Source organism: Python bivittatus, unplaced genomic scaffold (assembly GCF_059951505.1).
Source record: "Python bivittatus isolate LINGU-HERP-01145 unplaced genomic scaffold, Pbiv_v1 ctg000700_np1212, whole genome shotgun sequence".
In the NCBI taxonomy this organism is placed as follows: Eukaryota; Metazoa; Chordata; class Lepidosauria; order Squamata; family Pythonidae; genus Python; species Python bivittatus.
In genome coordinates this window covers 3694609-3708381 of record NW_028277098.1, presented here as the reverse complement: position 1 = coordinate 3708381, position 13773 = coordinate 3694609, and the positions used below count along the sequence as shown (strand labels likewise).

Below are 13773 nucleotides of genomic sequence, written 5' to 3'. Positions count from 1 at the left end.
TCATGGGATCACTGTATTCAGAACTGCTTTCAACCTAGCACAGAATCCTTGTGTGGAAATGGCCATTGTTAAAATCATTGAAAGGTGCAATGGGGCCCTGCATTGATGTCTTTCTTCCCCTCTTATCCTAGTCACTTGACTGCTGGGGCAAAATACATCCTCATTGTTCTCCCTGCCATTTGTTATCTGCAGGCCCTGACCTCACCAAGGTGTACTTTAATCACAGTTTCTGGGAAAGGGCTGCAATTCTAACCCCAGTGCTCCTCAAAAGTAAGCCTACCAAAAGCTCCTTTCTCTGCTTTCCCCCAAAGAACTCTCCTTGATCGAACAGGAACAAGTCTTAAAATCTCTGTCCATTGTGAAATGAAGATTATGTGCAGCAAAGAAAGTAACTCCCTTTTCAATTACTGTTTTCCCACTGGGTTGTGTCTCTGCCATTTGGTATGTGTGGCATGTATTGAAACGTGTCCTCATCATGTTGAACATTAAAGCTGCTCTCAGAATAAACATTGGTTTGCTCCACTATTTGTTTAACTTGCTTTTCGAGATCAGTGGCCTTTGACCTTCATGGCTTTCCCACCCCCTTTCCCCTTCTCTCCTTTCCTTGTTTTGGAGCTGGTTGAGGAGAGCACAACTCAGCAGTAAACTCCACCAGGCATATTCTTACTGATTGAAATGGTTTTTGCCTAAATTAACAATTCAGCTCTTTGATCATCGTAGGCTACTGGAGAGAACAGCACAAGAAATAGGTAAGAGATTTCAGGTATTTATTATGCAAATAAAATATAGAAAGCAATGGTAGAAATATGTGATTACTTTCACTAATAAAATAGGGATGTGGTAAACAGAATGGAAAAGAAGGATATAATTTTCCATATTCTTTCAAAAAATTTGTTTTGTTTCATATATCAGTAAAGCTTTTCAATAAGAAATCTCAGTTTCCTTTTAGGTGGGACCAACCCAGCGTGAGGTAGCCTTCGGTAGGTAGCAGATTTTAGGAGAACATTAAATGGCCATGAGTGGTCAGTTATCTGGTTTAATATTACACTTTTCTCCAGAACCAGTTGAATTTTCAGCCTTTGGGGCTGTTTTTAAAAAGAAGAGGCGAATAAGAGAAGATAAGTTAAAAAATATACACAATCATTAAAAGTTATATAAGATATAGCAAAATTGGACAGAAGATTTTCCTATGATAGTTCTAGAACGCAAGACAATCAAATGGAATTTGAAATGATAGATAACAGGGTAGCCAAATAAATGTCTTTCTTCATAGGCATCAACTTTAATGATTTTCAAAGGGGATTAGATAAACATCTATACAAATTAGGCTCTAAATCCTTGACAATCACAGTGATATAGGCTACAGTTTGCTGAAGAAACAATGGCAGAGATGGCTCCTGTTTTCAGTTGGTTGTTATGTAGCCAACCAAATATTCAATAGATGCATCTCACCCCAGTGTATCCTCTTATAAGCAGCTGAACAACCTATAAAAATCAAAGATCCCATATTATGTAAAAATTCCATTCTTAAGTTCCAGGTTAAAACTATGTGCAGGGCATATGCTAATTGTGAATTTATTATTTTCCATTTGGATGGGCTAGCCCGGGCAGTTTTTGTGTTTTCTCTTTCAGGATCCAAGTAGACAAGCAAAAGCCCATGTATATGAAGATATGAAATACACTTTTGACCAAAGTGGGCTGTGACCCCAGTTACCGAACTTGAAGTACAAGGAAGCGTCTGAGAAAGGATATCTATAGCAACTGCACTTACAAACAAACCCCTCATTCCTTACCTATTTCTCAAAGCAACCGCTAGGAAAACTAAATGCCAATCAGCAATATATGTATATGTATGTTGACTTTGGATGCTTCCATGAAGAGTGGTGTGTATTAGGTCCATGTAAACCGTTTGAACCATTCCTCCAAATGGCTGCACATCTCTGGGATGTAAACTAGTTTTGATCTGAAAAAAACACGTATTTTAATATACAGTCCCAAGCATTACTTTCTCTTGATTACAGGAAGATGCAGTTCCTGATACTGTTTCTCATCTGTCTGTGGGCTACTGGCACCACACAGCACCGCTCAGTAGAAGATATATGTACTGCCAAGCCAAAGGACATCCCTGTGAATCCAATCTGCATCTATCGTAACCCTGAGAAGAAGTTGCAAGAGGAGGCAGATCAGGGGAGAATCCCAACCTTTACCAACCCTCGTGTCTGGGAGTTGTCCAAGGCCAATTCCCGTTTTGCTGTCCTCTTATACAGGAACGTCACCAATGTCAGGGAGGGAAATGAGAACTTCTTTATGTCACCAATCAGTATTTCCACTGCCTTTGCCATGACCAAGTTGGGTGCCTGTGGCAATACTCTTCAGCAGCTAATGACGGTAATGTCAGAATAGGACTGTGATTGGGCTCCTTAGTTATCGGGTCAGACACAGCTACTCCTGCTCTTAGCAAAGACTGTTCTCCTCTAATTCTAATCTACAGCCTCAGTTTATTTTTTAGGAAAACACACAACATTCTCAAAGAAGCATATCGCAGAGCAGTGTGTTAAAGATTCCTTCTTCCAATTGATTATCTCCTTAAAATCAATGGATACTAAAATGGGTTATATACTAACTGGTAGCTAACTTTTTTCTTTAGGTTTGCATGTAGACATTCAGATTCTGAAAACCTGAATGTTTTTTTCTTCCTAGCATTTTCCCATAGGTGCGGGGTCCTTTTTTTTCAGATCAACTGAAAGTTGATGCATTGGTTGTGACAGGAATTTACCAACTGGCTTGTTGCCCAAGCCTGATGTCATGGGCTGAGAGAGAGTAACTGGCCCAGAGTCACCCAGCCGGCTTTCATGCCTAAGGCAGGACTAGAACTCAAAGTCTCCTGCTTTCTAGCCTGGAGCTTCAACCACTAGACCAAACTGAATTAAAAGCTTTTAATTGCTCAAAAGAAAGTCAGTTTCTTCTTTTGGTTGCTCTGGATCAGCCTGTCTAGAGCACTTGCACCAAATTGGGAATGTTGGCATACTGAATTTTGAGGCCTGATAAGAACCGTGTTCTCATCTTTTCTATGTATTTTGCACTAGAAAATGTCTGGGTATGAGGGTGCTCGCCATACATTCAGATATTTTGAGGGACTGAGGTTTTAAAGTCAAATGAAAGATGGTTATTTAGCATAAATGTGATAATTCTTTGCACAATTAATTTTCTAAGCCTCTAAAATAATGCGCCAATGATTTCTAAGGCTCAGTAAGTTTTCCTATATACCTGAAATTATTACAGTGTTAAGTTTCCTCTGTTCCTCAAATATGTCAGAAATATGCCATGTTAATCTAGCATCAAACTCTTTTCAATTCCAATGTTGCATGTGAAATTTGGCAGGCCATCAAATTTGGCAGGCATTTCTAGGCAGGACCACTTCATGCACTTGCTGAACAGTTTTCCAATTCCTTTCTCCTTGGTCTCTTTTTCAAGGTTTTTCAGTTTGACACCATTTCAGAAAAAACATCTGATCAAATCCACTTCTTCTTTGCCAAACTGAACTGTCGACTCTACAGGAAAGTCAACAAATCCTCTACGTTGATATCAGCCAATCGCCTTTTTGGGGAAAAGTCTCTCAGATTCAATGAAACCTACCAGAACATTAGCGAGGTGGTTTATGGAGCTAAACTCTGGCCTTTGAACTTCAAGGTGAATTATATATACAGTATGATGGGGTAATGCTGCTTTATTTGCAAGTAGTTGACTACTACCTGCAGCCTCGGGACCTTGTGTGCCCCTGAAAACCTCGGTGGGACTTTGAGACTTTCTGAAACTTGACCCTGAACTGCATTTCAGAATGCAGTAGCAGTGAAACATCATGCAATACATTAAGTGAACTACATTTAAATTTAATTGAATGAACTTTAGTTTTTGTACATAGGCCATCAACTTAGAGCATGTCCTTGACTGCTGACTGAATGCTGCTGTAGGTAAATGCGGTGTAGCATTTCCGGCTGTGCTTTTGCTCCTGGCCTGACGATGCCCCAACCTCTGAATCATGCTGATTTCCCTTTCTTTGTCCCGCCCCAAGCTTTGCTTGGGCTCTTCTTGATTTACCACCCAGCCAGAAAAAGATTCCAAGGAACTCAAACATTTGCACACTTTCTTGTGATGTTTTTGTTGTCCTAATAAAGATATTGCCCTTTCTTTTTTGCAAATTTTTGGATGGTCAGCATGGCTAATTTTATCACTTTCCCCCCCAATCCATGTATGTGTCTTGGATAAATATTAATTCAAGTGGTAATATTAATAATATATTAGATTTATAACCAGAGTGGCATACGTGACATTTCCTCCTCCAGTTTTCATAACAAGAAGCCAAAAGTCACCTAGCAGGTACTTGAATTAGAATCTCTCCAGTCCTACTCCAACAGTGCAAATGCTACACCAGCCTGGGTTACAATATTAGCATTGCAATCATTTTCTTTTCTAATTCTGTGTTTCTCTGCTTTAAGAGGTGAATAAAATTTGGAGTGGGACGAATCAGTTCCAGGTTGCCAGTTTAAAGAAAAAAATGACATTTGACTCTTTATATAAAGCCTATTCTTTGGGAGGGAAGCGGGAGGCAGCGGCTTCAATTGTGTCTTATTTGTCAACAAACTAACTGCTCTGTGTTTTGACCTTTGCCCGTCTGCCAGAAATGAATAGTTGAATAGTTCCTGGACTAGTTGAGAAAGAGTAAGAAACAAACAAAGAAACAAACAAATAGAATTAGTTCAGCCAGTCTGACACTGCCCCAACTCCATTCAAGAAGGCAGAAATCCTTGCTGTAATCACACTGATCCTTGCATCCAAGTATGGTTTTCTTGCTTATTTTACTGCACTATGAAAATCTTCTTGGTTGCCACAATTTTCATGTGCAAGGTCACCCATGAGTTTTTATAAAATTATTTGTGGCTTTATCTTCAATTATCTACAACTTTAAAACAGTTTAAATAAATCCTTATTACTGTATAAGGCAGTGTTTCCCAACCTTGGCAACTTTAAGATGTGTGGACCTCAACTCCCAGAATTCCCCAGCCAGCATCCTGGCTGGGGAATTCTGGGAGTTGAGGTCCTCACATCTTAAAGTTGCCAAGCTTGAGAAACACTGATTTAGATCAAACCTCTGTCACTGCCTTTCAGGGAAGGCTGCAAGGAAGATGCAAATGACAAATACTGAGTGGGGAAGCTGCCAGGCTTTCCCACAGCAACCCCTTGAAGTGCAGAACCCACTGATCTGAAGAAATGCAGGTCACCATGGTATAAGGAATGAGCTAATAGTAGGTTCATGGGGAAGTCAATTCAGAGGGAAGATTCTCCAAACCATCACTGTATTTTATATTAATAGCATTTAATGGCTTTAATTGTACCTTATTTTTATGAGTATTTCATTGAAGTTTTTAGTTTTATGTCCTGTAATTTGCCTAGAGTCACTGGAATAGGGTGTATCCAAATGGATGTAAATAAAATAAAGTTACCTTTTTCTGTATTATCCCGTTTAGGAGAAGCCAGAGTTATCTAGAGCAATCATCAATGACTGGGTGGCAAATAAAACTGAGAAGCGTATAACAAATGTGATCCCAGAAGGAGTCATCAATACATTCACTGTTATGATACTAGTCAACACAATTTACTTCAAGGTATGGAAAATAACCTGCCAGCAGGAGAAATGGAAAATCAATGAAATCTATATAAATAATCACTCTCAAGGGGAATTATTATATAAACCCTAAAACTGCAACTTTCAGATTTTTCTAAAAATCTCCACTTAAAGTAAGTTAGCTATCTATGACCTCAGTGTAACCTCCGTTTTTTCAAGTCAGGACAGGCATGAAGAATGAGGACTACCTGATTTTATCTAAACACAATCTCCAGACCAGTTACAAATTTCTAGCAGATCTTCCTCCTTCAATAATAGCTCTTGCCATTAATGAAAAAAGGAGGATGCTTGATTGAGGTCTTCAATTTATTTAAATGCCTTTGTTTAGGCTCCTTATTCCTATATTATACTTATAACCAAAGCCTGCAGGAGTTTTTTACTAGGAAGAAAAAAAATAAAGGTGATTGAATGCCTTTTGGCATAGTACTTTCCTGTGGGATGTACAGCCATGTGAAAAAGAAAGTACACCCTCTTTGAGTTCTATGATTGTACATATCAGGACATAATAAAAATCATCTGGTCCCTAGCAATTCTCAAAAGTAGGTAAATACAACCTCAGATGAACAACAACACATGACATATTACACCATGTCATCATTTATTTTACAAAAAGAAAGCCAAAATGGAGAAGCTGTGTGTGAAAAACTAAGTACACCTTATGATCCAACAGCTTGTAAAACCACCTTTAGCAGCAATAACTTGAAGTAATCGTTTTCTGTATGACTTTATCAGTCTCTCACATCGTTGTGGAGGAATTTGGCCCACTCTTCTTTACAACATTGCTTCAGTTCATTGAGGTTTGCGGGCATTTGTTTATGCACAGCTCTCTTGAGGTCTCGCCACAGCATTTCAATCGGGTTGAGGTCTGGACTTTGACTGGGCCATTGCAACACCTTCTTTTCTTTTTCGGCCATTCTGTTGTAGATTTGCTGGTGTGCTTGGGATCATTGTCCTGTTGCATGATCCAATGTCAGCCAAGCTTTAGCTGTTGGACAGATGGCCTCACATTTGACTCTAGAATACTTTGGTATACAGAGGAGTTCATGGTCGACTCAATGACTGAAAGGTGCCCAGGTCCTGTGGCTGCAAAACAAGCCCAAATCATCACCCCTCCACCACCGTGCTTGACAGTTGGTATGGGATGTTTGTGCTGATATGCTGTATTTGGTTTTCGCCAAACGTGGCGCTGTGCATTATGGCCAAATATCTCCACTTTGGTCTCGTCTGTCCAAAGGACAGTGTTCCAGAAGTCTGGTGATTTGTTCAGATGGAACTTTGCAAACCTAAGCTGTGCTGCCATGTTCTTTTTAGAAAGAAGAGGCCTTCTCCCAGGAACCCTTCCAAACAAACCATACTTGTTCAGTCTTTTTCTAATTGTACTGTCATGAACCTTAACATTTAACATGCTAACTGAGGCCTGTAGAGTCTGAGATGTAACTCGTGGATTTTTTGCAATTTCTCTGAGCATTGCACGGTCTAACCTTGGGGTGAATTTGCTGAGACATCCACTCCTGGGAAGATTGACAACTGTCTTCAGTGTTTTCCACTTGTAAATAATCTTCCTCACTGTAGAATGATGGTCTTTAAATTGTTTGGAAATGGCCTTATAACCCTTTCCAGATTGATGGGCAGCAACAATTGCTTCTCTACAATCATTGCTGATGCCTTTACTCTTTGGCATTGTGTTAACACACACACCTCAATGCTCAAGACCAGCAAACTCCTAAAACTTCAGCTTTTATAGAGGTAGTCACACTTGCTGATGATCAATTGATCAAGGGCATTTGATTAGCAGCACCTGGCTGCTACTTAGCCTCTTCATACCTAGGGAAGCAGTAGGGGTGTACTTAGTTTTTCACACATGTCTTCTCCGTTTTGGCTTTCTTTTTGTAAAATAAATGATGACATGGTGTAATATGTCATGTGTTGTTGTTCATCTGAGCTTGTATTTACCTACTTTTGAGAACTGCTAAGGACCAGATGATTTTTCTTATGTCCTGAATCTTGATACGAAAAACCATAGAACTAAAAGAGGGCGTACTTGCTTTTTCACATGACTGTAGTAAATTCTTTTATTGCTTAATTTTGGTTCCCAAATTTATCACAATTACATTTTATATCATATTCTTCTTTTATTGTCCTCTCTTCAGAACGTGATAAACTGGGTCTGCTCCAGTTCAGGCTGCCAAAGACTTCCTGTCTAAAATCATGTTGTAATCATCATCAGGTCTGGGACCCCTAATGACCACAGACCTAACTCCACCCTGTGCAATTGCAGTATTTCTTCTTATTGTAGGGCTTTCTCTGTACCTGGAGGAATTAAGGAAATCTCACTCTTAAGGAGGCATATAACAGAAGGAAACACACTTCTGTCTGCTCCTCAGCCAACAGATTTTAGAAGATCCCCAAACTCTTCTAGTTCTTCAGGGATGCCTCACCAGCAGCTAATGACTAGAACGTTAGAATGCACTAACAGAATTTCCTGTTGGTTCCAGCAAATATCATCAGATTTTATTTTGTGAAGGGAAACAAGCTGGCACTAATATTCTCAATCATAGCTTCAAATTTAGAGTTAACCTTTCCCCCTTTCAGAACATTTGTAACCTACTTCTACCTCCCAAAGTACAATAAAGTGTGCCTGTTGTCCATGCTGTACTTGGGCCTTGCTCTTAAGCTTCTTCTTGGGGCTTTCCTCCTTCCCCAGTTTACTGCATGTCAAGAACAAAGCTTGGCTAGAAGGTAGTGAAAGGACCAGCTGTTTCTGCTTCTCCTCTCCCCCAATCCCCAAGTTTATAGAATTTGTGGTCTAAATCTTGTCTGTGTTGTGAACATTTTCTAGAGATGTGTGCTCAAGATCTCTAACATGGATTAATCTGTGTGGTTCACTTTCCTATCCTCAGAGTATAACTAGGATGAATTTCCTTCATAAATTTTCAGTTGATCTTGTGGAAATCTGGATCCATTATTAGAAAGTGAATACAGAGTTGTACAGAATATTTGTTCAGATACAATTTATTCAGCTAACATTTGAAGGTTAGGAGCAAGAGTTTGGGGCCTACGTGGTATACTGCCCTAGCCCATTCAGTTTCTGGCTCATGACTCTGTTTTATTTCACTGTATTGATCTAGGGTCACTGGAAATCCAAGTTCCCTCTTGAAAACACGAATATGGAGACATTTTTCAGAGCCACTTCTGAGCCTTGCCAAGTGCCCACAATGTATCAGGAAATGACATTCCGCTATGCTTCCATTGCAAACTCCAAAGTCCAGGTGTTGGAGATGCCCTACCAAGGAGACGATATTACTATGGTCTTTATCCTACCCTACATGAACACACCTCTGGCACAAGTGAAACAGGAGCTGACCTCAGAGAAATTGGAAGCCTGGCTCAGCGCCTTGAAAGAGGTCTCCCTCTCAGTGCATTTGCCCCGTTTCAAGATAGAAAGCAGCTTCAGCCTGAAGGAGAAACTGCAAGAAATGGGATTAAGGGATCTCTTCGACCCTGAACGGGCCAGTCTGCCAGGTCAGTTGGGATGTGCTTTAGCAGGGAGCAACCATTATTTTCATGAATTTAGTAAAAAATGATAACACAAGTCCTCCCACCCATAGACCAGAGTTCCCTCTTCTACATACTGTCTCATACATTGTGAAAAAAAATGTTTCCATTTTAGCTCAAATAACCTTTTTACTGTTCTGAAATTACACCACAGCCTATGCTGTGGAGTCCATAACACATTTTCTAACACATTTTATTAAAAGGCATAGTTTTTCATGAGAATTTCTCACTTCATCAGATGCATAGAGAATGAAAATGTATGCCTTTTTATGTGTTAGTCAGAAAATGTGCTACCAGAGTCCTGATTTAATACCTCCAGATAGTTCCCATTTTGTTGCTCTTTTGTTTAACATCCCAAAGAAGACTCCTACAAAACAATTAAAAATTGGATGGCTGAAGCAGGGACACCACCTATTCCTGGATCAGAGACCCATGACTAGCAATGTGCTTAGTTCCTCTTCCCTGCATATGTGTAAGGAACTCTGAACTGGTGGCTCTTTTTAAGAATATACCCAAATATACACAAATTTGTCTCTCAGACTTCAACTATTATTTTAGTACAGATCTATTTTCTGGTTTTATATGAAGGGTGAGAAATGTTGGCCTCTAGATATTGCTGAATTATAACACCCAATATTCCTCACTATTATCCAAGCTGGTTGGTGCTATTGAGAACTGTAGTTCAGCAATTTCTAGAAAATAAAGGGCTCCCACTGTTAGCTATCAGCTTGTAGTATGAACTGCAAGTCTCTTTTCCTGTAAAATGCTTTTCCTGATTACCTTCCACAAACTCTCCACAGCTAAACAACAGTGGAGCAAATATAGAAAAAGAAGTTTTCCTAAACACCCTGGAACAATTACTACCATTTGATCATGAAGCCCTCGTGGCACTAGGGTTGCACTCTCTCCCACAAGAACTAAGCACAGATGAAGTGCATTCACTATGCTGCACCCCCGGAATGGTTTAACTGTGGGCTCCTAACCTTGGGGAGGGATAGAATACCTGAAAGTATTTGCAAATAACCGGTCTCAGCTTTCTGTTATCTACCATTTAATACAGGTAGTCCTTGCTTACCTACCACTCATTCAGTGACTGTTCAAAGTTACAACGGTACTGAAAAAGGAGACTTAACAACTGGTCCTTGAAGTTGTGGCTGTTGCAGCATCCCAAGGTCACATGATCATGATTCGGGTGCTTGGCAACCAGCGCACATTTATGACAGCGCAGCATCCCACAGTCACGTGATCGCCATTTGCGACCTTCACAGGCAGCTTCTGACAAGCAGAGTCAATGGGGAAGCTGGCAGGAAGTTGCAAATCACAGTCACATGACATTGCTGTTGACGACTGCGCAGGATTTGCTTAATGATCACAGCCAGAAATGACATTGTAAGTCAGGTGTGGTCACGTGACATTTTACTTTATGATCATGTTGCTTAGTGACAGAGTTGCCGGACCCAATTGGGGTCAGTAAATGAGAACTACCTGTATATAGAAGCTGGCATTTCTTAAGAAAATAAGTACTAGTACTGTATATACTTGTGGATAAGCCCATCTGCGGATAAGATGACTCTCAAATTTTTAACTGCAGTGACAGGCGGGAAACTGCAAATGCTTATGCCATAATTTATAAAACCACATGACTTTAAGGCCATGACAGGCTTTAAAAAACCTGAGCTCTGGTCCGCAGGTAAGCTGAACCCAATTTTTGGGGTATATTTTGGAACCTAAAATTCTCAGCTTATCAACAAGCATACAGTATATGGTAATAATACTAATACTAGAAGTAGGTTAAAATGTTAAAATCAATGGCTTTTAGAGAACATGGTGACCTGCATTTCTTCAGATCAGTGGGTTCTGCACTTCGAAGGGTTGCAGTGGGAAAGCTCGGCAGCTTCCCCACTCAGTATTTGTCATTTGCATCTTCCTTGCAGCCTTCCTTGAAAAGCAGTGACAGAGGTTTGATCTAAATCAGTGTTTCTCAAGCTTGGCAACTTTAAGATGTGTGGACTTCAACTCACAGAATTCCCCAGCCAGCCAAGTTTGAAAAACACTATCTAAATCATGTTTGGCAAAGGACGCTTTCCATCATCCTTATATAAGCATCTGCAATAGAGTCTTCTGTTCCAACCAAGACGAACCACTATATCATTATTAACTCCTGTGGCTTTTTGGTTTCTCTCAAGTTCACATTTTTTCCTTTATACTGTTGTCTTTTTCAGGCATAGTTGCAGATCCTGAAATGGGCCTCTATGTTTCTGAAGCGTTTCACAAAGCTTTCCTTGAGGTGAGCCAGGTTTCCTTCTTTGTTTCCACTCCACTGCATTCTCTTTCTTAAATTAAGCTTTAGCTATTAAACAAATCCATGTTAGATGAACCTAAAAGGCAGGTCACCCTGGATCACCAATGCACCAGCAGTAGAAATTGGGTACCAAGCAGGACATACTTCAAGGAAGTGAAATATTTCAAAGGAAATTATTTTATAAATGTCCTTTTAAAGAGCTCACATTCTTTTTCTTTGTGTAACCCTGTGAGGAATGCTGGGCAGAGAATGACTTTGGGTGGGTTTTATGACGGAGTTTCATTGAAACCCAGGTCTCCTTTCAGATGAAAGATCTCCAAGTCAAGAATCTGCTTCCTCAGGGGTAGTGCTTGCCCATCCAGAGATCACTTGATGGATGGAAAACATCAGTGGACAAATAATACTGCTGCACGCTGATGAGATTGCACCCCAAATTATCAGCTGCCCTCACTCAGCAGCTTCATATAGATATTAAAGATGAGGAGAGAAAGGATGGACCCCTTTGTGGGGGCCCCACAAAGCAGAGGTCACTGTGCTGACTTCTCCTCCACTCTTACTATTTGACTGAACAGCTTTGAAGCTATACAGTATTTAAAAAGAACAAGACAAAAGGATGAATAACATGCTCTTGTGGATGAAAGGAAAGGACAGATTCCTCATTACCTTACTTATCTGTACTGTAGAAACACTTCAAAATGGGTTCCATTTATATGGACTCATGTGAATTAAATGATTAGCCTAGGCATCTGTGAGGAGTGGGTAGCAAGGGAAACAAGTGGCAATATGTACTGTAACATTGCAATCAAATTCTGCTCCTTTCATATTTGCATTGGACATTGTAACACAAAGATAAAAGGGTGAGCTTGGATTGTGATGTTGCAATGCATGTTTTGTCATTTTAGCATCATAGTGTTTTAGGAACAGATTCCAGTGGTGGCCAGGTGCTGATTTGGTAGGCAGACCTTTAAACTGATAATTGTGGAAAATGAAAGAATAGGAATAGGAATATGAATAGGTATAGGAGGGGGAGGGGGACGAGGAGGAAGAGAAGGAGGAGGAGAAGGAGAAGGAGAAGGAGAAGGAGGAGAAGAAGTTCGAATGGCTTTGATCCATTTGAAGTCCTCTGGAACAATTATTTTTTATCTTAGTTGTCTGCCAATCCTTTAGCTCTTCTGCTTGTCTTAGCAGACATCAGGATAATATCAGCAAAATAACCCTACAAGATGCAATGACAAAGCTATTATGTCTGAACTCTTTGATAACAAATCACTCTCCTGGGCATAGTTTCAAATGCCTATTGAGCAGATCAGTGCCGTATTGAGATAGTTGAAGAACATTCCTCTATACAGTAGATCAGAAAACTTAATATACACACAGATTTAAACTATTCTACCCCATTTTCCACATCTTTGTATGGTTAATCCTAATTTGGCACTCAATTCCTCACCCCTGTCCCCCCTCCCCAAGGCTGTACTGTCTCAAATGAAAAAGAGGGAAAACACAGGGCTGACCCTAAAATATAAATATATAAACTGATCAGATGATTTTGTTGTATGATTGATTTCATCAGCTCAATCAGTAAAGCTTGCTTAAGCTAGCATGTGAAAACACACCTTTTGAAATAAAAGCCATGTTTTTAGATACTGTGCAGATGGACTGCAGCAGCATTTTAGGGAAGAAGCCTTCCTTTCCTCTGGGGAAAAAGGAAATGCCTCAAAACAGCTTTGATGTATGTCTCTGGCCCCGTAAATCAGGGACACCTATAGTCAATGACCCTATTAAGTATTGCAGCCCTGATGATGTTCCTAGGGAAAGAACACTGTCAAAGGGGAAGAAAAACACAACTGTTTCTGTTTGGTCTCTATTGTAGTCTCTGATGTATGTTCCTAATTCTGTATGCACATTTTATTTTATCAGGTAAATGAAGAGGGCAGTGAAGCAGCTGCTTCCACCACAGTTGTAATTTCTGGTCGTTCATTTCCTTTGAACAAAGTTGTCTTCCATGCCAACAGACCTTTTATGGTACTCCTAAGGGAAGTGGCTATAAATGCCATTATTTTCATGGGAGAAGTGGGTGATCCCTGTCCCTAAAACCTTTGATTTGCAATGCTCTTATCTCCTTAAACCAACAGCCATCTTGGTGTTTCTGTTGCATTATAACAAGCTCAGTACATGCAGACAAATAAATGTAAACCTTTCAAGAAGAGCCTCCGTTGTGTGATTTACTTGAACA

At 40.0% G+C, this 13773-nt stretch overlaps 1 protein-coding gene across 1 annotated transcript; it reads left to right on the top strand.

The window, feature by feature from the left end:
- The first annotated feature begins 595 nt into the window (after positions 1–595).
- Positions 596–13746, top strand: SERPINC1 (serpin family C member 1). Its single transcript, XM_007425148.3, has 7 exons — positions 596–749; positions 2022–2388; positions 3475–3690; positions 5526–5663; positions 8812–9205; positions 11461–11525; positions 13458–13746. Exons 2-7 carry the CDS (start codon positions 2026–2028, stop codon positions 13629–13631), a joined length of 1350 nt encoding a protein of 449 aa, XP_007425210.1. The 5' UTR covers positions 596–749; positions 2022–2025; the 3' UTR covers positions 13632–13746.
- Positions 13747–13773: the final 27 nt, after the last annotated feature.

Coding starts and splice junctions, on each gene's coding strand:
- SERPINC1 (XM_007425148.3), top strand. CDS start 2,026: ATGCAGTTCCTGATACTGTTTCTCATCTGTCTGTGGGCTACTGGCACC. Junction 2,389..3,474: donor CTCTTCAGCAGCTAATGACG/GTAATGTCAGAA, acceptor CTCTTTTTCAAG/GTTTTTCAGTTTGACACCAT. Junction 9,206..11,460: donor TGAACGGGCCAGTCTGCCAG/GTCAGTTGGGAT, acceptor TGTCTTTTTCAG/GCATAGTTGCAGATCCTGAA.